Source organism: Seriola aureovittata, chromosome 12 (genome assembly GCF_021018895.1).
Source record: "Seriola aureovittata isolate HTS-2021-v1 ecotype China chromosome 12, ASM2101889v1, whole genome shotgun sequence".
In the NCBI taxonomy this organism is placed as follows: domain Eukaryota; kingdom Metazoa; phylum Chordata; class Actinopteri; order Carangiformes; family Carangidae; genus Seriola; species Seriola aureovittata.
In genome coordinates, this window is record NC_079375.1 from 26,548,475 (window position 1) to 26,576,235 (window position 27,761).

Consider the following 27,761-nt stretch of genomic DNA (forward strand, 5'->3'; position numbering starts at 1 on the left):
AAACTGAGCCTTAAAACCAGCCGTCAGGACTTCTGGAACTTTGTGATGTCACAACAAAGCAGTCGCCTCCAGAGATGTACAACTACGCTGAGATGGTTTTTATATCTTCTGATGGATCAACACTTCAAATAAAACGAAGAAGAAGGAAATCCAGACCTTCCACCTTCTGTCACGAACACAACATAAAGCCAGGTAAACGCTAATCGCTCCTACCGGACTCTCCTGCGTCAGTCTCAGGTTCGTCTCTGAGGACTCTGCTGATCCTCCTGGAGAACGAGTGGATGAAGCTGCTGACGGAGGAGGTTCGTCGCTCTGCGTCTGATCCCACCTTCCTGAGCGCCGGCCTCTCCGGGTCGTCCCCTGCGCCGGGCTCCGACATGGACCTGAGGTAGGGGAAGATCCTGCGCAGAGAGCCGGTCCTCGCCTGGCCTTCGTGGGCCCGGACTCGGCTCCTGTCGGGTGCAGCGGCGGTGCTGAGCCTCGGTAAGCTGAGCAGCCGTAGGTGAAGGGGCTCAGCGCTGTGACCTTTGCCCTCGGGGGGTGACTGCTTGGCCGCTCTCGGTGCCAGGCGAGCAGATGTCCTCCACTTATATCTGTCCAATAGCTGCTCAGGACCCGGCTGGGGGTCGGATCTCCGCCAAGGCTTCCTGTAATGGTGCCAGCGGTACGACGCCTGGCAGGGACCCTGGACCGGACCCTCGCTGCCCGCAGGGGGGACGCTACTTCCACTCATGCTCCAACACACACAGGCCTCCTCCAGGCAGCAGGAGCGAACAGATGGAGACCTCCAAGATGGCGGAAACAGCTGGTTTGCCGACAGCTGTGCTCCAACATGAACACAACGCTCTAACAACACATTTCTGCTCTGAGGAGACGTCAGGTCCCGCTCGTCTTCATGTCAACGCCACGCTCCAGCTTCTGCTTCGGTTTCTCAACAGGCGGCTGACGGTCTTCCTGGGAGGAAGTCGAGTGTCAGATGTAGACGAAGTTAACTTCAGAGCCTCGGCCAATCAGCTTCTAGCGAGAAGCAGAGCTGCACGCTGTGGTTTCCCTTATGACCGGGGTAGAAACTGAAACTGCACACACAGTTCAGTGTGTCGGCCTTCTCGGTTTCCTCCATCAGTTTACAATCTTTGTTTCCTGATGGTTTCTTATTGATCGGCGGCTCCTGAAGCCGATGGTCAGGATTTGTGTTCTCAGAAATCTGAACTTCTTGGTTCTTCAGAGCTCAGAGATCAAAATCATGAGCTTTTGTTCTGTTCACTGCTGCTGAACCAACCAATAGGAAGTCAGATTCACTGTGACGGCTTTAAATAAAAGTGTAAGTGGTGGTGTAAAATACTTATAACTAGGGCTCGTCAATTAATTCTATTGACAGAAAATTGATCTGAGACTGTTTTGAGGATCAATGAATCATTTTTAAGGACAGATGACAAAAATTCACCAACTCCAGATTCTCAAACCTGAATATTTTTTAGTCTTTAATGTTAATAAAGTGAATTCTTTGAGTTTTTGTCACGACATCAACCAGGACATGGCAGTCACTTCTTTATGTGGCTCTTATTTTGAAGTTTTGGAAAAAGTCCTGCTTCCAGTTGATTTGGAAATTAATGAAAATGTTGGAAATGTTAAAATTCAATTATTAAGATTTTAAGTAACGGAATATTTGTGGTTTTTGGGTTTGGGTTAGTAAAGAGGAAGTGGCTCAAAATATCACATCACAACCTCAAACTCTCTGTCAGCTCTCAGGGCTCGACCCGACCAGGAGCTTATAATACCCATCAGCATTAAAGAAAGCCCTCCCACCCCCACCCCCCTCCCTGTGCAGGGTCGGAGGCCTCTGTGTTCAGACAGGAAACAGGAGCAGCGTCCCACAGGGAGGCGACACTGTTAGAAAGCTCATCCTCAGAGGAGACTTATCTCCACTGATGATTCAACCGATGGGAGGGTCGAGCTCTGCAGCAGCAGCAGGATGCAAAACTCCTGCAGGACTCGCTCTGCGTGTTGATTCATATGGAAACGAGGAGGCGGCGGCACTTTGCATCTGAGGCTTTCAGCTGCCAATCATCACGACGAGTCAAACCACTGACAATCACAAGGGTGAGCAGCAACTGCAGGTCAAAGGTCAGAGTCACAGCATCCAGATGGTGAATTCCTGGGAACACTGCTCGTCATTTTCTCAGAACATAGTACGAATAGAATCAGAATCAATAAACTTTATTGATCCCCAGGAGGTAAATCAGGTAAAGTTACAGTTGCTTCCTCAGCAAAGAAAGAGAACAGGAAGTAGATTATAAAGATAAAATATAAAAGTCCTTATACTATGATATATAAACACATAAAAAATAGAAATATGGAAGATAAAGTTAAATTTGCACTTGTCTGTAAGTGTCAGAATTTTACAGTTAGAATAATTTAGAAAGTATAAATAAATAAATTATTAAGTCATAAATAAATGATGAAGTGAAGTAACGAGGGTTAAAGAGGAAACGTCGGCACATGTGCACATCATTACCCCAATTAGAATAAACAGAATAAACAGAATAAACAGAATAACCTCCAAATTAACAGATTTCACTGGGGAAAAAAAAAAAATATATATATATATATATATATATATACATATACACATTTATATATTTATATAAATTATGATTTTTGCATCAAACAACCATGTAACATCTGGAGAACATGATGTTCACTTGTAAAAAAGTGTTGTGACAATTTAACCTTCATCAAAAAAACTGCAGAGATCTGGATTTTCGCTCTGTCAAATTGTGATTTTCATAATATTTCCATTCATTGCTCATCGCTTTTATTGATATATGATTTTATTTATTCATTTATTCGCACACATAAAACGTTAAAAACGTATTGTGTGTAGTTTTTCTTTTAAGTAGGTGTGCAGGTGAGATAAAAAACCCATAATGCACTGCTGTAATTAACAAACAAACATCTTCATCCTTTTTAAAGCTCCATGTTTCTTCTTCTGTGTTTTATTTGAAGTGTTGATCCATCAGAAGATATAAAAACCATCTCAGTGTAGTTTTACATCTCCTCTCTCAGGCTTCTCTCTGGAGCTCTAATAACAACAGGTCGGTGAGCCAATCAGAAGAGAGGAGGCTCTGAGCCAATAAAAATAAAGCAGATTTCAGGTAAAAACACTCAGAGAAACCAAATCCTGCAAGGTTTGGATGGTGGGTCCAGGTGGGCGGGGCTTGGTGACTGCTTTGTTGTGACATCACAAAGTTCCAGAAGTCCTGACGGCTGGTTTTAAGGCTCAGTTTCTGAATACAGGCTGTGTGCATTTCTCTGTGGACTGAGGCTTTGATACTTTCACAGTATTAATATAGAAGCTAGAGCTGATCTATAATCTATAATCACACTACACATGGACACAGACCTTTACACTGGAGGGGCTTTAAATAATCTGTGGTTTCCGTGGAGACGATGTCTCATTTGGGGCAGGCAGCAGAAAACAGTAACTAATCAATATAATCTGGATTTAGAGTTTATTCTCAGTGTCTGATATGTAATGTAAACAAGTCAGGTGGAGCAAATGTGACGCAGGTGAGGCCGGGTACCTGTCATCACGCTGCTGTCTGATTGGCTGCTGCTGTCAGGAGTCAGTATCAGTTTTAAAGCAGAGCAGCTGTGGAGGATCAGCACATGTGAAAGTCTGAGTGTAGAAGAAATTTAGAACCAGATTATACTCAACAGGAAGTTGTTATAAACTGAACCGCTGGTAAAAATAATCAGGTGTTTCTCCAGGGACACACAGCTGACTGCAGCTCGTCAGAGGAGGAGAGGATGGTGGCTGGTCAGGAAACAGGATCTGTTCCTCAGTTAAAAATATTAGAAACAAGCCCGTCCAACTTCCAGGATCCCCCAGTAAACCTTCTTCTTCTTCTGCTTCTTCTTCTTCCTCCTCTTCCTGTAACGAGGCTTTAAAAGACCAGCTGCCCTCAGTGACCCACATATCAGTATTTATTGGATAACCAAGCGGCTGGTGTCCGGGACGACGGCGGCTGCATGTAGGTCAGAGTTAAGACCCAGGCAGGCTAAGCTGAGGAGTCCTGGACGGAGCCAAGTCCTCCACCAACCGCCCACCAACAGACAGCAGGGACCGGGAGAGTCCGGATCCTGCCAGACACTTCCTGTTGACTCCAGTCCAAAACCAAAGCTGTTCTCTTTTTCTGCGCCTCACTGTGGGAGTCAATACACTTTCTCCTTAAACTTTCTGTTTCCATTTAACACAATAAGCCGCCCTGCTGTGAGCACGCTGGACGTCCTGAACACGTGTCCAGGGAAACGCAGGGAGGCTGATCTGAAACTTGGACCTGACTGGAGCTAGACTCTCGTCCTCCTCCACTCAGACGAGGTCCAGGTCACGTCCCTGCTCATCCAGAGTCAGAGAAAATACTAAATATGAACCATCTGTGTGAGATTTTGTCATAATTGCTGTGAAGTGCTTTGGCCACAAAAATCTAATCAGGTCGTCCTGGAGTCCAGGTGAACGGGTCTTCGCTCAAGGCGTTACGGAGATATCGCGTTCACACGGGCAAAACGGGGTAGTGCTTTGTGAGGTCACCGTGACCTTGACCTTTGACCTTCAAAATCTAATCAGTTGATCCTTGAGTCTTGGTGGACATTTGTGCCAAATTTGAAGAAGTTCTTTCAAGGCATTACGACTGTCGCGGCGCAGAGACATAAACCATCTGTCCTTTAAATCCACCAGCGTCTGAACACAAACATCTGACAAGAACGCCACGAAAACCATTCAATCAGCTCTACCTGTTCTCCACACGGGGCGAAAACCTCCCTGATGTCATCCATCTTTACATCTCTCACTCCCAGTTGTGCGGCCGTCCTGCCGCCATCACTCGCCGTAATCAATGATGTCATCAATATTTTTAAACTGACGCATCATTTTTATTTTTTCTAAAACACTTTAATCATAACAAATGTCTTCTTCAGTATCACTCAGTAGCTGCTGCGTCGGGACGTCAGCCGTTATCGGCTCCAGTCGACGCTAACGTTTTGGAAAATGGCGGCTGAAGCAGAGTGCGACTCGAATGTACGGGACTTCGTCAAATTCAAAAATCAAGTTTATTTATGAAGCACATTTAAAAACACAACGAGAGACACACGACACAATGTGAAGTTTCAACTTCCCCACAGTCTCACACAAAACACAGAAGATAAAAGAGAAAGATTAAAAGCCAAAGAAAAACGTGGGTTTTAAGATTAGTCTTAAAAATGTTAACAAAGGGGGAACGCTTCATTAAAGGAGGTTAACTGTTCCGGGGCAAAACAAAATGGCGGTTTGTTCGGAGCAGCAGCTAAAACCTTTGTGTTTCGATGAACTTCAATGAAACAATCAACAAATTGATCGTTTAGATGAAGTTGTAAAACAGCCAAGAGAAGAATCAGTAGCACACTTTCAGTTCTCTGGCTCTCTGCACCTACAGCCAACACTGAGCCTGCTCACCTGTGCACAGGTAGGACTGCAGGTCGGTCACTAACAGCTGTGTAGATTTGGAGCAGGTTCAGGTTTGCTGACCTGGACGCTCAGGACTCTGAGACCTCCTGTAAACACTGAACTGAACTGAGCTCAATGGAATCTCATTCATTTCCTGGCGCTGAGCCCAGACAGGAGATGTAACCAACATTCCTGCTCCTACAACTCCCTGAGAGCGGCGGGAGAAGACAAACAGGAAGTCCATCAGGTGGAAACCAGAGGTGGACGCTACGTCTCTGAGAACAGAGCCACAATCATCCCCATCCTGCCGGAAACCAGCAGCAGCCTCCAGCTAAAAATAACCAGCAGCCTCAAAGAGAGCAATAAATCAGCAGAGGGAGGGGCACGGCCCTGAGGAATCCTGGGTAAATCTCCCGTAAGGCTCGACTAGACGAGGACACACAACTGTTCCAGAAAACAGACAGGAAGTTGAAGATCGTGATGTCACAAACAGAAGAATGTCTGAGTCTGTATCGACACACAACAACTAACTGTTGTTTTCTGTTTTTTATATTCAAACTGAGAATTAGCAGAAACACTGGTGGCTGAAAATGCACTGATTTCATTGATGAGTTGATCAGTTGATCAACAGAAAATCAATGAGCGACTACTTTGATCATTTGAGGGATTTTATAGTAAAACTGTTTTTGTATTTTATGGACTAAACCATTAACTCATTGATAAAGTAGCTGATCTGCACATGATTTCACAAACACAGTATTTGCGACTGTTGCCAGGGGAAACCAACAGTTATAACGAACTTTCATCAGTGATTAACCTGCTGAATCAGTCAGAAAACATCCATCAGTCAGTTGATCACAGTGGCATGACCTTTGACCTTTAGCCACAAAAATCTTATCAGTTTATCTTTGAGTCCAGGTGAATGTTTTTACCAAAGATGAAGAAACTCCCTCGAGGCGTTACGGAGATTTCGCGTTCACAAGGCCAAAACCACGTTTTTTGAGGTCACTGTGACCTTTGACCTTTTGTCACCAAATTTCATCCTTGAGTCCAGGTGAACATTTGTGCCAGATTTGAAGAAGTTCTGTCGAGGTGTTACTGAGACATCGTGTCCACGAGAATGAGACATACATACAACCTGAAAACAAAATGGCTGCCGCTCTGACTGTCGCTGGGCGGAGGAATAACAATCTGATATTAACCCTGTAGTCATGGAGACTAGCGGATCCCCGCTGCTGTGTTTTTCCACTCTGCGTCCTGAAATAGACGGCAGCTTATTTCTGACCAGAGAAGTCAAGACTCTTGTTTTGTTTGAGAGGGGAAATCCTGTCTCAACGCCCCCCATCCTGAAAACAGCCAGGAACTTTCCATTTCCTCCTCTGGTCGGCCTCCATTGTCCCCGACACCAGCACACGGGCCTGAACCCGCTCACCGACGTCCACACTCGGTCCAACACACTCGGCTGTTCGCATGACAAGTGACAGAAACAGTGGTGTGAAACTCAGACCCCGCCCACATTCACACCTCCGTACAGTCGACCAATCACAGCGGAGAACGCACGAACGACAGATTGTCTGAGGTTCTGCCAAAGTCGTCATCATCATCATCATCATCATCATCATCATCAGCAGCAGCAGGTGTCTGATTGGTTCAGATTCATCCTGCAGATCGACAAAAAGTCCAAACACTCAACCAGAGTCATCAAGAACTGTCGATAAGAGAACCGTTCAAGAACCGGATCAATAAGAGAACCGTTCAAAAACCGGATCAATAAGAGAATCTTTAAAGAACCAGATTGATAAGAGAACCACTAAAGTACCGGATCAATAAGCACTATTGATAAAAGTAGAAGAGCCGTTAAAATCTCAACGATCATCATCCCTATTAACAACCTGGAAACACAAACGTTGTTCCTGAAGGCTGATAATCAATAATCATTAAAGCCGTTAGATAAAACGCATGAACCCTCCTTTGAAGCTCATGTTGTTTCTCTGTTGTTGAAACGAAAACTTGACATTTGGAAGCAGAGAAGAAGAAATCTGGAGCTGTGACAGTGTGACAGACAGAGTGAGAGTCTGTTTCCGTGCAGCCGCAGAGGAAACACGAGGCGAGCGTCGCCATGGCCGCGGTCCAGCCCTGCTCCGATCCGGACGCCACGCTCCGGCAGGAATCTCAGGTGTGAAGTAGACCGAACACAACAAGCTCCCACAGTCCCCATCCAATATAGAAGCTGAAAACCTCAGCGGGCGGCGGCGCTCCCCGCCGCCATCGGCTCAGAGATCTGAAGGCTTCACTGAGAGCACCATGCTGCTGAACAGATGGAGGGAAACCTTCCTGTCCTGACCTCTGACCCCGCAGAGCCTCTGAATATAGACATTAGACGAAACTGTGAAGCAGAACCATCAGGAGATTCATCTAGGAAATAATCATCTGAGTGAAAAGGACAGTTTGTTCTGATCAAGCTCCAACCTCCAGCCTGAAACCAGCAGCTGCAGTTCCTCTAACGACCACTAGAGTCTGGCTCCAACAGTGAGTCAGTCCCCATAGACTCCCATGTTAAAATGTCCAACTTTACAGCAGAAATAAATATGTTTACAGCCTGGTACAAAAACTGTTTTGGTCTCTAGAGCTGATTTCCTCCTTCATGACACCTGTTTATATAACTCACCTGTTTACATTTTATTAAGGACTACAGTTATGGAGGATTGAGGGCGTGGCCTCTTTGAGTGACAGGTGGGTGCATGTATGCACTGAAGTCTCAGCTCCACACAGGCCCCTCCTCTTTGTCAATGTTTGGATTAGCTGGGAGTTAGGGGGCGGAGTCAGGCACTGCCAAGATGACGACGGTGGAGCAGCTCACTCTGAGCTTCAGAAACCTGTGGGTGACGTCACAGAGGCGACGGCCATCTTTACTTACAGTCTGTGTCACTGAGTGGTAAATACAGAAGTTTCTATCAAATCTATTAAAGATCTAATTTTCATCAAATAACCGGGTCGAGTTTGAACCTGACACGTTCCGATCAGGAGAACAGAGACAGAACCAACGCCAAACACTCCTACAGTTTCTTCCACCAGGTCCAAATTACTGCCCAACAATTATTTTTATTATTGATTAATCATCTGATAATTTCTTGATTAATCCATCATCTGTTTAGTCTATTGAAAATCATCAAGTAGAAGAGCCACCTTCATTCGACCGCAGCAGCAACAAACCCAAACACGTTGTATTTACCATCACGTGACAAAGAGAAGCTGTGGATCCTCACAAGAACAACTGTTGGATTTAGGTGTAGAACCTCGCCATTCTAACTGATTGAAAACAGGAAGTTGTGTTGCATTCACCTGTCAGACGTCCCTCTCCTCACTGCTCCACGTCCTATCTGTCACAACATGTCACAGCTCAGCGTTAATCAGCCACAGGATGAAAGTGTTGACCATATGTTCACTTCTGAATGATCACGCTCAGTGGGGGAGGGGAGGGGGGGATAAATCCTGTGTTTAAGCATCTGTCCACAGTCAGCTTTAACAGGCTTATATCCAGCAGCCTTTCTCTGGATAATACAGTGTGTCATTCACACACACACACACACACACACACACACACACACACACACACACACACACACACACACACACACACACACACACACGGATTAAAACCACCTCAGTCTGAGCAGCGTAACAACATCATCCTCATTATCAAAACCAGAAAGAACAACTTCATCTCTGTGTCAGCTGTGAAGGAGCCAGGCTAACAGTTTCCCCCTGCTTCCAGTCTTTGTGCTAAGCTAGGCTAACAGTGGGAGAACACACTGGAGAACCTGCACATAAGCCATCTATTCACAACCTCTAACAGGCCATGAACGCTGCATTATAAATGTTATTATAATAATATTATTAATAATGATAACTTTATGTATAAAGCACCATTAGAGTTTACAAAGTGCTCTGACAAACAAATGAAAAGCAGGACAGAGATCAGGAGGAGCTACGGACGGAGGACAAACAATAAGCTTCAATATAATAAGGACAATCAGAGGGAGCAGATGCCATATTAGAAAAGACACATGCAAACACAGTAGAAGCAATAAAAGGGCGATATGGAGACGATGAGATAAAAAGACAAATGGAAAAGACAATAAAAAGATACAAAGATGATTTTTTTTTTAAATTATAAAAAAGATTCAAAAAGGCGACAAAAACATTTTAAAAAAAGATTAAAAAGATTAAAAATGATTAAAAAGGCGATAAAAAGACGACATCACATAAAAGCAAGTCTATAACATGAGTTTTAAGAAGCGATTTAAAAGAAGTCCCTGACTCTGCCTCGCCTCCTCAGGCGGGTCGGAGTCCAGTCGAAGGCTCCTGGTCCAGGACCAGCGGGGACCTGAGGCTGCGCTCTGGCTCGTACGGGGTTAATAACTCTGATGTTGCTCTGGGTTTAAAAGTGATCAGTAAAATCTTCAGACGGATTCTAAAGCAGACAGGGAGCAGGTGGAGGGATGATGTGGTCTGGCTTCAGTAAATCCTCATGTTGTCTCTCTCTCACTCTGATGAAGGTGATGTTGATCTTTATAAAGACTCATATTTGGAGATGTGGTTGTAAACCACAGGAAGTGGACCTGATGACATCATCCCCAGTCTGACCTCAGCCTCTCTGACTCACTGTGAGCTACTGAAATATAATATACGACACACACAGTCTCTATATCAATATCTGTCACCTATTATTATCACATATCCTCTGGATATATGAAGATATGAGTTTATATGACACACAGAAAATGCCCATAGTAAAATATGTATAAGTACATATATTAAAAATATCTGATGAATTTTTAAAAGAACACATGATGTGTTAACATTATATATTTTATTTATTGAGTGTAAGTTAATTAGTATTAGACAAGTTTATTAAAACAACATACATGTTTTCTCATTCATTTCAACTTCACATTCTGGGAAAGTGTCTCAGACTTTTGGACACTACTGTTTATATCATCATCACGTTCTGACTGTGGGATGGACGTATATCTGTCTACAATATAGGCATATATACAGAAATGTATATCTTTGTATCGGCTAGATATATATGTCAATATATGAACTATTTCCATTTCCTAGCAGGTTTCATATATAATTTTTACTTATGTAAATTCAATATATGTACATATAATATATTTGTGTATAGGCTGAACTACCTGCAGCTAGTTGGTCTGTCCGTACTCAGTGAGGTGGACTTGAAGGCAGCACGCCGGCGGCCCTCCTTCAGTCTATCTGAGGTATGTGAGCTGCGGATGGCAGCGAGGGTCTGATGCCAGAGCCGGAGTCCTGCCGGGTGAGATCACCGGCACAAACCGGCTGCTGACATCACACTCCCCCAACACTGAGGGGGGGGGGCCGAGCAAACATCCAAACACAGCCCTGCATCCACAGATACCAGTGCTGCGTTCAGGATCCATGGGAACAAACACTGCAGCGACTTTACAACAAGTTTTACAGCCACAGACACCAAACCCTGTCAGTGACTGAGTCTCTGCAGATGTTTCCCTCCTGATGAAAGCTCAAAGACTCGCTGCTTTTCTCAGTTTCACATCATTGAACAGCTGTTCTCGCTTCGGAGAAACGACTTCAACTAGTTAAAGAACAAGGCAACAACTTCTTTATGAGGCTCTTATTTTGAAGTTTTGGAGAAAGTCCTACTTCCAGTTGATTTTTGGAAATGAATGTAAATGTTCAAAATGTTAAATCTAATTTATTATCATTTTAAAATATGGAACATCCGTGGTTTTTTTGAAAGACAAATTATGGACTAATGATAATATTTTCTGTCATTTTATGGACTAAATTAAAATTAGTAGATAACAAAAATAATTCTTAGCTGCAGCCCCGCAATAGTCCATAAAACAGAGGTGTGGATTTCACATTAAAGCTCCTCCAGTGTAAAGGTGTGTGTCCATGTGTAGTGTGATTATAGATTATAGATCAGCTCTAGCTTCTATATTAATACTGTGAAAGTATCAAAGCCTCAGTCCACAGAGAAATGCACACAGCCTGTATTCAGAAACTGAGCCTTAAAACCAGCCGTCAGGACTTCTGGAACTTTGTGATGTCACAACAAAGCAGTCACCAAGCCCCGCCCACCTGGACCCAAATTAAAAAACGGTGATTTTGTCTTATCAAAAACAAAAAAATCTAAAGTCTTTATTTGGGAAACAGTTTGTTTGTTTTTTTATTGAAAAACTGAACAATAAATGACTTAAAAACCTGCTTATCACAAAAACCTTTTATTTTCTATTTATTAATTATTGATCAATCAACTGATGGTTTCAGGTGACTAGGACACAGAGGAAGCTGGTCTTTGTGCTACGTTTCTTATCTGAGCTGCATTTTCTAACCAGAAGCTAAATTCTCCTGTGTTTGCCAAGTGCTGTGAACGCAGCACAGAGGAATCAGGTTTTGATGTGAAGGACGGACCTGATACCAACCGATGAGATACAGTCAAATAAAGTGAGGAGATGCTTCACGTCGCTGTGACTCACTGTGAACACGTCACCAGTAGTTCATTCACTTCCTGCAGAGCCCGACTCCCCGGGGAGACACGACCGCCTCGGCGCCGCAGAGCGACGTTCTGTCATGGAAAACTGTTCGTGCACCAGTCTCACAGCTCTGACAAACTTTTATTTTAGGGATTAAAGGAGGAACATCAGACAACAGCTGCAGCCCTGAGTCATTTAACCCAGTCAGTCAGTCAGTCAGTCAGTCAGTCAGTCAGTCAGTCAGTCGACTGCTGCCCAACATGAAATCGTATCTACTGTCAATATTCACATGTTCTAAGAGGACGACGACTCAGGCTCAACTTTGCTTCCTGACAAACTTTCATCCACCACACGGCGCCACAGGAAGTGGAAACCAAACTCACTTTGTCCCTCAGACACTCAGAGTCAACAGACCGGCCTAATCTCCCCACGCTCAGCAGACGTTACTCCATTATTTATTTATTCACACTTATTATTACGGTGGCCCTGAGAGCTCAAAGCACTGAGACTTAAAACACACGCAAACAGACAAAACACAAACAACCTCAGGAAACATCTTCATCAGCTGGACAACACGAGCTGCAAACACTCGCCAAAACAAAGTGTGTATGACTGATGGAACACACGCCGTCTGCAATGATGCCAAAAATCATGGGTATCGATATGGATAATCATCATGATCAATGAGTGAGTCTAAAGGCTGATTTACCTCCTTTTTAAATGATTATTTATTGTCAGAACATTCCAGATTATAATGATCAAATCTAACTCATAAAAATGAAAATCATTGATATCAAACATTTATTGACCGTTTGTTACATTTCTATATTTCATGATCATGATCGTTATGAAATATCAATATATATTGAACAGACCGTGACGTCAGCAGACACATCTGTCAACGCTCAAACTTAAAGAAGAAACGTTCAAACTTTATAAATGCGGGTTAGAAATGGGAGGATAATTAAAAGTGTAGTTTTATAATCTGTAACTGAGTATTCAATATTTTACTGATGGTGTTCAGTGGGAAAGAGAACAGCTGTAACACCACTGCTGCTTTATCTTGTTGACATGTGACTTTTTACAGCCTCAATCCAGGATGCACGTTATATATTGTTATATATGTTATTAGAGCTTAAACTGAGTGTTAAATTTAAGTTTTCTTTTTTCATTTCATAAGCTAAACAATTATTGGATTCATTTGATTGTGAACATTGTGAGCTATATCAAACTGTTAAAAGTTTAACTTGTTATATTATTATAATTTACATTAAATTCAAGTGACAACTCTTAAACTTGTTGTAACTTCTGTTAATTTGAAAACGTGGGGAAGTTAAGCTCTAAAAATGTGAAGTAATGAAGCTGAATCCTGGTTTATGACACTTCAGAAAGCAACATGATGGTGTTTTATTGAGTTTTCAGGTTTATACTGAACAGATTTACCTCATAATGAATTAACAGATTATAATACCTTCAGGTTTTTAATTGTCTCCTGTGTTTTCAGGTTTCAATTGAAGACGAATCATAGTTTCTGTCTCTCTTCAGAGGAACTAGTTCAGTCTCAGGACTGAGGTGTGGGTCTATTTTTGGAGATCCATGTCATGAAAAGTATTTAACCCCCCCAGAGTTGAAGGGACTGTAGGGGTCCAGACCCAGCTGGAGGGGGGTGCTGCTGCTCTGTGGCTGACCTCTGACCTCTGTGTAGGGGAACCAGAACTGAAAGTAACTGGCTGTAAAGGTTAACACCAGGAGGAGCAGACACACTGAGCTCCGCCATGACCTCGGCCTTGGCCCACGGCTGTTACCTGGCTCTCCGGCCGGTGATCGCTCTCCAGACTACCTGCGCACCGCCCCGGTGAAACCTGCCAGTGTGCGGGGTCAGCACCTACACTGCCCCCCCCCCCCCCTGTCTTTCTGTGTCTTTTTCTTACCGTAAACTCGGAGCCATCCCTGCTGCTGGGACACGGTGTCCACCAGGATCCGGTCCACCAGGGGATCCAGGAGGCTCAGTCCGCCGTGCAGAGACTCCACGTCGCCTGCCACCGAGTCCGTCTCCATATCCGACGGGGGGAAAAAAACTTGTTGTCTTTCAAAGAAACCCTCCAGAAGTGGACGCGAAGCCCGGGAGAGAGGGTTTAAGTGTTTACACGGCGGGAGAAAGCGGGAAAAGTCGGTGTATAATCCGTCATGGGAGAGTTTTGTCGCGTTGACCGCCCAGTTGCTCCTAGCTAGCCGTTAGCTGCGGCGGCGGCAGCAGCCGGCGGCGGTCCGGCAGCCCGGCTGGCTCTGCCTCATTGTTCCGCTCTCCCAGGTTAGCTTAGCGGGCTTTAAACTTCACACAGACCGGTGCCCGGCCGAGGCGGGGAGCCGCTTTCCCTCCTGCCCCTGAAACGTCCGCTTCAAAGCCGCCGCGGAGTGTCTGTGTGAGCCGCTGGAAAGTGAGCGGACTGACGCGGTGGTCGGTCGGCGTGTCTCCGGCTGGCTGTCCCCCTCACTGCCGCCGCTCGGTCCACTCCACAGAGCCGGGCACGAGCCTGACACCGGGCGCGCTCCTGCGTGAGAGCAGAGACGGGAGCACGCATTCAGGTCTGGGTACTGAATCACTGAAGCTAATAGTTGATTAATCGATTTGTCGGCTAATTAACAGGCTACTTTTTTAGTAAATAACAACATCCATGCTCTGGCTCCAGTGAAGGGGCAAAGTTCACAACTGCCCCGGGGCCCCGGACACCAGGGGCCCCCAAAAGCCCCATCTCATTAATTCATGACTGGTTTTAACTTCCCAGGGGGCCTGTAGGAAAAATGTATTGTCGTCCCCCCCCCCCCCACACACACACACACACACACACACTTTTCATTACAATCACATTATTTCCCCAGACACCCAGGAGCCAACCGGCAGGCCACACTACAGCTTAAATCATGAGTTGATTAATCAATTAGCAATTGACAGAAAATTAATTGTCAGCAATTTAGACAACTGATTCACTGGAACCAGTTTCTCTCATGTGAATATTTGCTGGTTTCTGTGACAGTGAACGAAACATTTTTGTATTTTTGACTGTTGGTTAAAAAAAAGCCATTAGAATATATTCACTTCGTAGACCAACCATTTTATATATATGTTTTATATGTCTTATTTTTATTTTCTTAGTGGTGTTTAATTCATACGTATCATGTGTTCGTTTTAATTTGTGTCTAATGTTTTATCTTCACACTATCCACATAGCTTTTGTGTTTGCAACTTCCTTGATAACTCATGTTGTGCAGCACGTTGTTCTTCCACCTGGAATGAAATGTGCCGTGGAAATAAAGTTTTGTGTACTTACTTCAGGGCGTAATGAGGCATTTTCTTTATCAATCAATCAGTTATTAAAGAAAACAACTGTCAGATGTGTTGATAATGAAATAACTGTTGATTGTTCTCCGATACATCCTTTTTGTTTTGCTGTTTTATATCGTAAACTGAAGATCTTTCATCACTTTGAGTTTTATGAACTTATCTCAGTTTTTCCTGCTTTCTCACATTTTACAAGCAAAACAACGAGTCAAGAAAATAATATGAATCAATGAAAATGATAGTTGCAGCTCAGATACACTGTAAAAAATGTTTTTAAATTGTGAACAAAAGTCTGTAAAATAACAGAAATAATCTGTGAATTAACAACCAAACTTCTATTTTAAGCATTATGCCAATAATAATAATTACATTTATTTCCCATTTCTGTAAAGACAAATTACTGTTTTATTTATACAGTATTTTTTCTGCTTTCTTAAATTACATACAAATCTATGTAAAATGACATTAATGATCTGTAATTAAAAATGTAGCTTGTTATTATAAAGGTTAATGTCCACACGAACAATTTAAAGATCTTCTCTGTAATTTCAGGGTAAATCTTATTAGTTTTACATTTATGTGACTTCTACATTCAAACTTTGTGATTCTGGATGAAATGAAACAAACTTTTTTTCATCACATCAAACATTCAAACTCCAGAAGTACTGGAATGTATCCCAGCATGCACTGGGAGGAAAGCAGGAAAATGGTTTATCACACACACACACACACACACACACACACACACACACACACACATTCAGACCTATGGACAGTTCAGAGTCCTCAGTGAATGAAATGTCATGTCTTGTTCTAGTGATCAGAGTCCTGGAGGAAACACAAGGAGAACATGCAGCAGGTTGAAGCTGAACCAGGAGCTTCTTGCTGTTGTCTTTACCTTTACTAGTCTGTGTGTTTGTGCCAGAAGAAACCATGTTTGGATGAGAGGGTGGAGCTGGGGAGGAGGGAGGGGTGGATCTGACCTGTGTCCTCGAGGACACCAGGTAAACCCACCTGCATCAGCCTGACAGCAACAGGCTCCTGGCTGAGCCGTGAGAAGATGCTGCTAACACGGTTAGCTGTCACAGCTGTTACATTAGTCTCACAGGCTAATATCATATATGTGAGGAGTAACTTGTTATTGTAGCTGAAGTTAGCATGTGTGCTAACGTTAAACTGTAAAACCACAGTGTAAAACGTTTTCTAACACTAAGACTGATGATGAATAACGGCTCCTTCCCTCCATCACTTATGGACGGCTGCAACAGCTTCCAGTCGACCTGTCAGACTGTTGCTCCGTCCTCACTGAGCTATGAAGGATTATTTTACATCTCTGCTATAATTTATACTTGTTACTAAATAAGATTTATCCACCTCTTTATGATGCAAACTTGTGACAGTGAAGTTCACCTGCACCTTCATTCACAACTGTGTTCTAGTTTTAATTTGTCAGTTACAGTTGATTGTAAATTGTTGAAATTAATGCAGTTTTAATGTTAAATAAAGTTTTTTATGAAGCTTTGCTTTGTTGATGGTTTTTATGGAGCGTGTCTGGTGTGAACTTTAACAGTAGCAGCAGCACAGTATAGAAATCACAACACACTGAATCTGTAATTAATCAAAGACTTTCTATGTTGCTTTAATCAACAACAAACATGATAGAAATGTTTAAATGTGTCCGTCCTTCAACAGAGACAACACAGGATCTAGAGACAGATACTAGAGTTTGTGCTTTTCTAATTTCTCTTATGAACTTACCAATTTTAATAACAATGAAAACACTAATTCACCAAAGTGACTGTTAGATTCATCATGAGGCAGATGGTAAATATGAACAAACACTCAATACAATTTAATCACAGGTTTATTTATTAAACACCTTTTCAATGACAACAATGAAGCTGTGAATAAAACTAATGAACATGAGCTGTACTACACTGACACCTGCTTCACAACCTGAACTGTCAGTGTTCAGTTCACACTAAAGAGTGTGTGAGGTCACACATCCGTCTCTGAGGTCACAGCATCACATCTATGAAGAGTCTGGTTCTGCTCCAGGTTGCAGTTCTGGTGGGTCAGTTCCATCTGTTTCCTGCTGAACACCGTTTCATGTTAAACTGGTCGATACTTTCACCTGTGAAGGAGGTGACTGAGCTGGAGCTGAACACATTCTGCTCTTCACATGTTGTTACTGTCATTAATCAACAACAGTAGAAATGAAGCAAAAGGCAAGAAAGTGAATCTGTGAACACTGAGGACAGTGGAGACTCTCCTTCCCAGGACAGGAGGTGTTCTTCCCCGTCGCTGCCTCTCCTGGTCTCTGGGAGGGAAGAACTCGCTCTTCCTCCTGCTCTGTCTGGCAGGTGTTGCCAGGAGCTTGGAAGTACTTGGCACTGGCTTGAGGAAAAAGGTTCTGGATCAAAAATGAATTTTATGTTTGCATGAAATGATAATACAGAATATACTTAATCACAAGCTCTGAGACACACACATGTACCTGTGATGAAGTGGTGAAGGTGGAAACCAGGAGGCTGACCCCGCCCTCTGTCAGTCTACCTGTCTCTGTACAGCTGCACCTGCTGGGTCCTGAATGCAGGTGAGGCTCCTCTGTGTCTCCATGTGTCCTGGATGCAGAGAGAATCCAGGTAAGAGACGTCCAGGGTGACGTGGAGATCCTGGATGAGGAGGAGCGTCTCCTCTGCCCCATGTGTCCTCCTCCAACAGTGGAGCCTCCACTCCTCCAGGAGATCCTGGGGAGAGGGAGAGAAAGGTTTCTAGTGTTAATATCTGTGTGTGAGTTTAGTGCACACACAGCAGTGGTGTGAAAGCAGCTGTAAGAACATAAACTGCCTGAATTACACCTCATCCTAGAGAAACTCCCTGGTGGGAAAGAAAACTAGAGACGGCTGCTGGACAGATCGATCAGTTGGACACACAGTGCATTTAGAAAGTTTTTACATTGTACTATTTAGAATAATCTTATAATTTGCTAGCTGCTAATACTAATGCTAGCTGCTAATGCTAGCTGCTAATACTAATGCTAGCTGCTAATGCTAATGCTAGCAAACAAGCCCCCCCACTTGTTATTTTGCAATTTTATAATGAAATCGTTAAATTCATTCATCAATGACCAATGCCAGCAAGCTAGCTGCTAATGGTAGCGCTAATGAAAATGAGGGGAAGCTCTATTTACTGTACGTGCACAAGTTCAACATTATTATTATTGTAATATATCATTGTTAGCATTATAATTGTTATCAATACTCATTATGATTATTATATTATGATTGTTATTTTTACAATTATAATTATTATTCTAATTATTATTATATAAAATCACAAACAAAACGTCACGTTATATACACTTTGTCACTTGTCTGTCGTCAGTTTGTCACCAATGAAGATGCTAGCTACCCCCCACTTCTTATTTTGATTCTTCTGAAATCGTTAAGTTCATTCATCAATGAAAAATGCCAGAACTGAAGACAGATTAATAAACTAACTCATCAGCAGTTAGTCTGTCATTTCATCAGAGGAAGATGAACTGGGAGGTTTTCTAGCATCATCATCATCATCATCATCATCATCATCATCATCACAGCACATTAGAGAGCTAAGGATGTCCATGCAGTCTCCCTTCAACCAGATGAATGGAAACTAATGTGCTGCTCTGTACATGAGCTCCTCCTTCTGTTGGCACAGATCACTCAGTTTTCAGTGTGGAAACTTTCAAATGACAATAAAACACAAACACTTGAGTTGAGATGCGGTGGATCACAGTTAATCACAAATATCGATCAGCTGTCAGGATAGGTGCATGAATGTCTGCTTCAGTTCAGGACTGGTTTGAGTTTTAAATGAACAATCTTCTATATGACAAATATCTGTCTGCACATTTTTTATACGTCACGTTATCTTAACTTTAACTATCGCGATGTCTTGATGGACAATGTATTAACTGACATTAACGCTGCGCATTACACTAACGCAGATCAATTAAACTGGGTCACGTGGAGAAACACAAACCAAACGTCGTTAGATTAACGTCGATTAAATTCACCTTTTTATTGGGCTTTGACTGAACACCTCCACGGGCTAACCCAGGTTGACACAGGTTATCAGCTAACGCTAACACTAGCTGGTTAGCTTGGTTAGCAAGGTGCATCCTCACCTGAGCTGTAATATTAACAGGGATGCTAATTTTGGCTAGCAAAGAAACAGGCTTAAAACAAAATTTACTTACCGGGAAAAATTGAACCGCCGACTCCTCTGAGTCTTTGAGAACAATTGAGCACCGAACAAGACATTTTCAGGTAAACAACATGTTGGAGCAACTTTGATGAACTGAAAACACAATAAGTCAAATGTCCGACACGTCGCTCTGACGTCATATCCGGATTAACAGGCAGGTCCCTCTGTGTGTTAATGACGCGGTAGCCACGCCCTAAAGCCACTCTGCTTTAACGTCTATTTTCTTTTAAATAGGACCATAATTTTAAATAATGAACATAATTTTGTATTGAAGAAAACTTCAAACTAGAGATTCAGACCATAAACACATAACGAATCAGATTAGAAAGTAGGTGTTGAGCGGGAGAGCTGCTGCTGGGTGTCTCACTCCTCACTGCTGCTAGTCTTCTGTTTCCTGGATCATTTTATATCTGACAAATTCTTATTTTGAGCGGATTTGAATTGTAGGGTTTTAATGGAGAACTGTAATATTAGGAAAGACTGAATCTGTTTGGTCACCTGAGAGAAGTTAAGGGAATTTATATCCTGCAAAAATATCAGGTAAGAAAAACATTTACTCTTGTTTTGGTGATGTTGTTTGTGTTCGTGTCGTTTATTTCGCATTAAATAATGCTATAGACGGATAAACAAATGTCATTAAGTATGTGTGTTTATACTGCGTCATTAACGTGTTAAAGTGAAAAGCTAACTGCGATTAGCGCGCTAGCTATAACAGCATTTAATTCAATGTAGAAGAAGCTAATTTTACTGTGTGTTGCTAGTATGTGTTAATGTTGTCAGCTGGTTTAAAGCTGAAACCAGCTGATGAGAGGTGAATGAGTGAAGTGAATGAGTGAAGTGAAACTGTCTTGTACTCACTTGTTCACTCAGACAGAGAGGACCAGGAAACACAGTGAGGAGCAGAAGTCTCCCGCGCAGCTGCCGCTTGGTCTGGACTGTTGTCTCCAGCCTCCCGCTCATGGTTCCCATCGCCGGCATCATCCAGTTCCTCATTGTTCCCCATGTTCCAGAGACTCAGGGATCTGTGAGGAATAACTAACATGCTGTTTGTTTGTAGCTCCGGTTAGCAGCATGACAGCAGACATCACTGAAGCTGTAATAAACATCACAATCACATATTCTGAAGATACAGAAACACAACACTCTTATGAACAAGTTAATTTGTTGGTCTGAGACACACTGAGCAAGAGAGAGAGAGAAGCCAGAGCTAGCTGCTAAGCTAAAGTAACAATCAGTTCTAAACAGCATGTAAACAAAAGCTGAATCAGTGAAAGTCGCTATAAGCAGCAGAGAGCTGTGGGTGCTGGAGCAGAACTGCTCAGTTTAAATGTACAGCAGGTAGTTAGTCACTGTAATGAAGAAAACAACAACATTAACTGTGTTCAGACAGAGCAGCAATAAACTCTAGCGGTAACAGAAACTCCAGAGACTGGCGAGGAGACGCTGCAGTGACGTCAGCACGTAAACGGTCCGTCACTGCTGGTGATGAAAGGTGATGTACTCTGAGTAAACGTGTTACTGCGGCACATTTTTAAAAGTTGATATTGTAAATTTACATCTGAATATATTAAATAAAAGTGTTATAAAGTCAATAGTGGTGCGTATGTTATTTGTAATTAAGTTTCCAACCCCACTTTAGTTGAAAGACGACATACAGAGACTTAACTGTTTAATTTGCATTTCTTCAGTTTATTATATTTTATGAGAAATGTAAGAAAATTGATCTGAATCTGAATCAGTAAATATTGTATTTAGATTGAGCTTCTACAGGTTTTAACATTACTTTACACTTAAAGATTCAATGTTAACACAAATACTGCAAGTTGAAGTTTGAGATGATTTTAATCTGTTTTATACATATTTTTTACTTTGTCTTCCAAAACAAAAGGTTTACTTTACAGTGTTAAGCTTGTGTTAATATTTCATTGATTGACACTTAATTTTATTATTAGGAAAACGTTTTTCTGCAGAAACTTTAGTGGCGTCACTTTATTGAAGGAGTTTGATCATAATAAATTAGGAAAAATCTGTAAAATAACAGTTTTCTCTGTAGAAATATTCTTGAAACTGACATTTTATCTCTTACTTTTAACTTTCAGTTTACACAGATGGTCACAACTTTGTAATCTCATAACATCATCATCATCATCCTCATCATCATCATCCTCATCATGTCATTATCTTTATTATCTCATAGTTTTGACTCATGATGTCATATTTCTGTCAAAACTTTTGATTATTATAATTTTAATTTCTTTTTTCATAATTCTGACTTTTATCATTTCTTTTATTTATTACCTTTCAGTCAAACTTATTGATCTAGTGACTAATCACTTCATCTATAAAGAGCTTCTGTAAGTTTTACTTTATTATGTGATTAAAAATATTCTGTTCAACCTCTTTCTTGTCATGAATGACAGTAAAATGAATAAGTAAATGAATAAATAAGAGGGTTGTTTGAAGAGATCCATATCTGTACAGTGCAGATCTTTTCCTCCTCTGCTCATTTTCTCCGTTTAGACAAAGTCAAACACAGAGTTTGACTCATCGTCTCAGTGTTTGTTGATCTGTAGTTAGTGATCAGGTTCCTCCGTCTGCGCTGAAACAAACATGTCTGAAGATATAAAGTGTCTGTTCAGTCCCTCACTTTGCTCCTGCAGCCAAAGAGCAGCTCAAACACAAACTGGACTCTGGCGCCACCTGCTGCTCTCAGCCGGGAACCACAATGCACCGGGTCAACTGGTGAATGAAGAACATGCAAATATATTTACAGAAAATAAACATTAGAATGTGAACAAAGTAAATATTGTACATAAATGTAGTAAAATAATATAAAAATAAAACCATTACAATATTTCTGCACAGTTTAATAGATAAAAACCTTCACAGTGCAGCATATATAGAAAGAAATTATTAATTTTGTAATTTAAGTTTTCTATACTTTTAATTGTCTCTTGCGTTTTCTTTCTAGTGTTTTTGTGATATTTACATGTGTGTTCTAACACATGCATTATGGAATGAGGGGAAATGAACCATCACATCCAGCTGCTGCTGTAACGAGGCAGAGGGATTAATGAACTTCATGTTAATGTTGAAGTGAGTGAGAAAGTGTGTGAACAGTGACGACGGCGCCACAGCTGGTTCATTACATTCATGTTGGTAAAGAGCAAAACATCAGCGACCTAATAGAGGAGTTCTTCTTCTCTTTCACCAAATTAAAATAAGATAATGTATTTGATTTAAGTGTATTTTGCTTCACTAAAACTGTTACATGGAAATTCTGTAAATGAAATACATTTTTTAGGGCGCTAAGAAACAAACCTATCACACATTTCTAGATCATTTCAAAGCTTTTACATTTTCCCTTTAGGTTCATGATCTGGTACACCAGCAGTTCATACTGTAGTTTAGCGTCAGACGTGTTAGCTGTTAGCTAAGACCAACAGCCTCCATGTGATACACACACACTCACACACTCTTCCTGTAGTAATCTTTTTATTATTCAAATGTTAAGTTTGGATTTACAGGCACATGGGGACAAACAGGGTCATTCAGGTCCTCGCAGGGCGGGAAAACATGACGTCACAGAGGCGTCCTGCAGGCTGCGCAGCACACACACGTCACCATCTAAGACAACAGGGTTACAACACAAATAACTGGTACATTATAACTTAAAATACTGTTTATACATCATGTCTGCGTGTGCTGCACGTCCTGCAGAGCGGGAAAAGGATGGAGGGAGAGAAAGAACAAAATGGATGACAACAAGTTGTAAGAGTCCAGATCATTTAGATCCTCTGTCACAGAAACTCTTCTTCTGTTCAGGCTCAGATGTTAAACTGACAAAGTGTTCGACTCTTACTTCCTGGATCAGGATCTTTTCTCTGCTCTGTTTGGACCTGATGTTTAAAGAACCCTGCTTCAGTACCGACAGGAGGAGACGGCGTGAATGAGCGAGAATGACGAGGACATTTCTGTGAGATAACAAGTGGAGCCCGTCACTGGGGCTGTGATTACAACCAAACTTTATATTAAGGCACAAAACACTAATTAAAAACAGTTAACTACCGTAGCAACGTGACCGAGCTCGTCATCTCATTATGGAGTCGAGCCAATAAATTCAGTAAAAACGAGGTGGCGGGCCACGCCCACCGCTCTGAAACACGTCCTGATTGGTGAAAGGGCCAGAAAAAAAAAAAAAAACTATAAACAAAAATATTCAGTTAGGTCGAGTTAACGAGTGAAAACCCAGAGAATCAATAAAACACAAATGAAATATTGGCATCGCTATGAGGCAGCAACACTGAGCCTTGTATACAAGCAAGCATATGATAATAATAACATACCACAGACGTTATCATAGAGATCTATATATATTTAACCTGGAGGTTTCAGTTGATTGATTGTGATAGAACTTGAAGTGGCTGTTTTGCATGTTGGAGTTTTATTTCTTAGAATCAGCCAGTCCTGAATCATTGAAGCATATATTTACACAAATAACAAATCCTCACTCTATGTCATAATAAAAAACATTCACACAAAAATATAACATTTGAAATAATTATTAGCACCAGTGTATCAGATAAAAATTCTCGCTACGCAAAATGTACAAAGTTGCATAGTGTTGGATTTTAGCCTGGAGGAAAATGTTAATGTGTGATTGGTAAAAAACAAAAAAACACCAGTGATAAGCAGCAACTTGTGGGAGAAGGACAGAGCTGTGGTGTTGTAACGTCCGTACATGAAATGGTGTTTAGCCGCAGCGAGAAGCGTCACAGCTGATTCAGACGGTGGCTGACGAGGTCAAACGAGCTGCGACGGCCCAAAACGCTTCCATCAGGAGAAGGAACGGAAACGAGCCGCAGATGAAACAACGAGCTGCAGGACGTCAAAACAGAAACAACAAACACGCCGCAAATTCACAAACAACAACAAAAACACACAAACCTCCAAACATTATGCAACAGGAACTAGAATTACCGCCTCGCCGTTGTATCCCGCCGCCAAAACACTTTGTGTTCTCGAGATATGGTGTTGACAAATCCAAAATCATGTTCTGTGAGATCACTGTGACCTTGACCTTTGAACTTTGGCCACCAGATTCTAATCAGCTCCTCCTTGAGTCCAGGTTTTTACCAAATCTAAAGAAATTCCCTCAAGGCGTTACAAGGCCATTGTGAGGTCGCCACGACCATGACCTTTGATCTTTGATCTAGAGAATGGGACGTACGGACGGACAACCTGAAAACAATACGGCTCCGACTGTCAAATAAAAACGCTGCATATCCAAACAACACAACAGAGGAGCTCCAGGCCTGTAGGGGGAGCTCTAACACCTTGAGCATTAGCTTGAACTTCGAGAATTAGGAGTGGACCTTTGACCTTTGACCCAACGAGAGAGTATGAATGTGGAAACAAGAGATGACAAACAGGTTTGTGTTGTTACATTTGTCCGTAGTTGTTACACTATTATAAAAGAGCAACAGATAACGTAGCAAGCGTTAGCGTTAGCGTTAGCTTATAGACAGTCTGTGGGTGTTCCACTGAGAGCTCCTCCTACAGGCCCGGAGCTCTTCTGTTGTGTTGTCTCCCGTTTTCTCTGTTGCATTTGTTTTGGAGGTTTGTGTGTTCTTGTTGTTTGTGTATCTGCAACGTGTTTGTTGTTCATGTTTTTGTTTCATCTTCCTGCAGCTCGTTGTTTCATCTGCGGCTCGTTTCCGTTGTTGTGTTTGTTTTTGTATTTTCGTTTGTGTTTTTTGAATCTGCAGCTCGTTTCTCCTGATGGAAGAGTTTTGGGCCGTTGCAGCTCGTTTGACATCGTCAGCCACCGTAGATCAAAGACAGAGCGCCTGAAGTCCTGAGAGACGTTCACAAGATAATTACTCACTGATACCTTCTGTGTGCAGGTTAATAACACATGTAGACGACACTGTGTGGGAACTGATATCTTGTTCCCATGTAGTCTTGCACACGATATAGAAGCTGTCGTGTTCCTGCATGATCCTGAACACAACGCCGAGGAACTTGTTCCCACCAGATCTCTGTGACAGATTGTGAGATCAGAACTCGTGCTCTGTCCAACATTTCTCATGGGAACAAAACTCTAGTTTAATAAAAACTTGCACAAGACTTTCAGGTCAGGACTTCAGGTGCGTCTGGTTTGATGTAGACCAGCAGAGCGAGCTGGACTTTGCTCGTGGTCGCGACTCACTGGAGGTGAAAATACTGCTGAAGAGAGGAGTGAAACATTTCCTCTGAAGCTTTGGGAGAAAAGAGGAGAGAAAATCAAAGAAGAGAGGATTCCTTCACTGTGTGGTTTCTGGTTTCAAAGTAAAAGAGAAAAAGGTTCTAACAGTGTCGCCGTACATTCAGCTGGCTGAGAACTGATGGAGTGACGGGTGAAAGACGAAAACGCGAGCGGACGTTCCTCGAGGCGGGAGGAACTTCTTCTGTGGTTTTTTTCTGCGTCGGTGAAACTTCAGACGGGTGCAGTCACGTCGGGATTGTGGTTCTGGTTTTTCTCCGAGGTCCTCCACCTCTCTGCACGGCTTCTCTACGCCGCTTAGTTCATTCTACCGTAACCACGTTACTGCGTCTTGAAAAAACAAAAACAAAAAAAACAAAAAACAGCTGCTTCTCTTTCGTTAAAAAACCGTGAACGTGGTTTTGAAAATCAAAGACAAGAATCTGAAAACAAAAGGTTTAAAAAACTGTTTTGGTAAAAGTCGGCATGTTCGCCGGAGTGTTAGATGTGAAGGGGGAGTGTTGGAGGCGGGGCGGTGGAGGAGGAGGAGGGCGGGGTTAAGGCCTCTCCAGGGACGGCGTGTTGAAGCAGCCGTCAGGTAACGTGTTCTTGATGTCGTTGAGGTTGTTGATGTCAGCGCGGATCTCGCGGATCTGCCGGTCGTAGTCGTTGATCATCTCCTCCTGGGTCTGCGCCACGTTGTTCAGCTCCGCCAGCTTCCTGTCCAGATCACTGTCGGCCATCTTGCCCTTGGCCCGCTTCAGTGACTCGTCGATCTGGTTCAGTTTGCTCAGGTCCACCTTGTCAATGTTTCCTGCGTAGGAGACAAAGGAGGCAAGACTTTATCAACTTAGCTTAGCATAAAGATCGAGAACAAGGGGGAACAGCTAACTTAGCTTAGCTTAAAGATCGAGAACAAGGGGGAACAGCTAACTTAGCTTAGCTTAAAGATCGAGAACAAGGAGAAGCAGCTAACTTAGCTTAGCATAAAGACCGGGAACAAGGAGAAGCAGCTAACTTAGCTTAGCATAAAGACCGGGAACAAGGAGAAGCAGCTAACTTAGCTTAGCATAAAGACCGGGAACAAGGAGAAGCAGCTAACTTAGCTTAGCATAAAGATCGAGAACAAGGGGGAACAGCTAACTTAGCTTAGCTTAAAGATCGAGAACAAGGGGGAACAGCTAACTTAGCTTAGCTTAAAGACCGGGAACAAGGAGAAGCAGCTAACTTAGCTTAGCATAAAGACCGGGAACAAGGAGAAGCAGCTAACTTAGCTTAGCATAAAGACCGGGAACAAGGAGAAGCAGCTAACTTAGCTTAGCATAAAGATCGAGAACAAGGGGGAACAGCTAACTTAGCTTAGCTTAAAGACCGAGAACAAGGAGAAGCAGCTAACTTAGCTTAGCATAAAGACCGGGAACAAGGGGAAACAGCTAACTTAGCTTAGCATAAAGATCGAGAACAAGGGGGAACAGCTAACTTAGCTTAGCTTAAAGACCGAGAACAAGGGGGAACAGCTAACTTAGCTTAGCATAAAGACCGGGAACAAGGAGAAGCAGCTAACTTAGCTTAGCATAAAAAGTGTAAACAATTGGAGTCAAAGGAGGGAAAACTTCAGATCTGACATCTCCTTAATCAATCTAAACCAATCAGACAGAGCCAAGAAGGTTATTGATTAATTGTTCCCTCAGTCTGATACCAGTGACCTGGATCTCTCTGTGAACCGGATCGTGGTCTTACCCAGCTGATCCAGCAGGGCGGTGATGGTGCTCAGGACCGTCTTCACGGCGCTCTTGGCTTTGCGGGCGTTGTCCTCCGCCTCCTTGGCGTTGTTGGACGCCTGCAGGTCAGTGGACAGTAAACAGTGTCAGCTGATTCATTAACTTTATTATTAAAAGCTCACAG

The 27,761-nt window shown here is 42.6% G+C and overlaps 2 protein-coding genes and 1 long non-coding RNA gene across 7 annotated transcripts in view; all 3 read right to left on the reverse strand.

Moving 5' to 3' along the window:
- Positions 1 to 15,309, reverse strand: part of rasal2 (RAS protein activator like 2) — a 72,453-nt gene extending 57,144 nt beyond the window's left edge. For 2 of the 4 annotated variants that reach the window (XM_056391426.1, XM_056391424.1), the window contains exon 1: positions 214 to 906. In XM_056391426.1, coding sequence (XP_056247401.1) covers positions 214 to 733 — 520 coding nt within the window. In that variant the 5' untranslated portion in view covers positions 734 to 906. Of the gene's footprint in view, positions 1 to 213; positions 909 to 13,952 lie in introns of those variants that run through there. The other 2 variants (XM_056391427.1, XM_056391425.1) reach the window with 2 other exon arrangements.
- Positions 15,310 to 16,976: 1,667 nt separating this feature from the next.
- On the reverse strand, positions 16,977 to 19,748 carry LOC130178957 (uncharacterized). 2 transcript variants are annotated; one of them, XR_008829210.1, is made up of 3 exons: positions 19,605 to 19,748; positions 17,859 to 18,111; positions 16,977 to 17,774 (listed from the first exon to the last, which is right to left on the reverse strand). It is a non-coding gene; the product is annotated as an uncharacterized LOC130178957 (long non-coding RNA). The 2 variants fall into 2 exon arrangements; XR_008829209.1 differs by having other exon boundaries at positions 16,977 to 17,758; positions 19,605 to 19,747.
- Positions 19,749 to 23,090: 3,342 nt separating this feature from the next.
- Positions 23,091 to 27,761, reverse strand: part of lamc1 (laminin, gamma 1) — a 50,595-nt gene continuing 45,924 nt past the window's right edge. Inside the window, exons 27-28 of the mRNA XM_056391423.1 lie at positions 27,597 to 27,696; positions 23,091 to 26,670 (exon numbers count right to left, since the gene is read on the reverse strand). Of these exons, the coding sequence (XP_056247398.1) occupies positions 26,414 to 26,670; positions 27,597 to 27,696 (357 nt within the window). The 3' untranslated portion in view covers positions 23,091 to 26,413. The remainder of the gene's footprint in view (positions 26,671 to 27,596; positions 27,697 to 27,761) is intronic.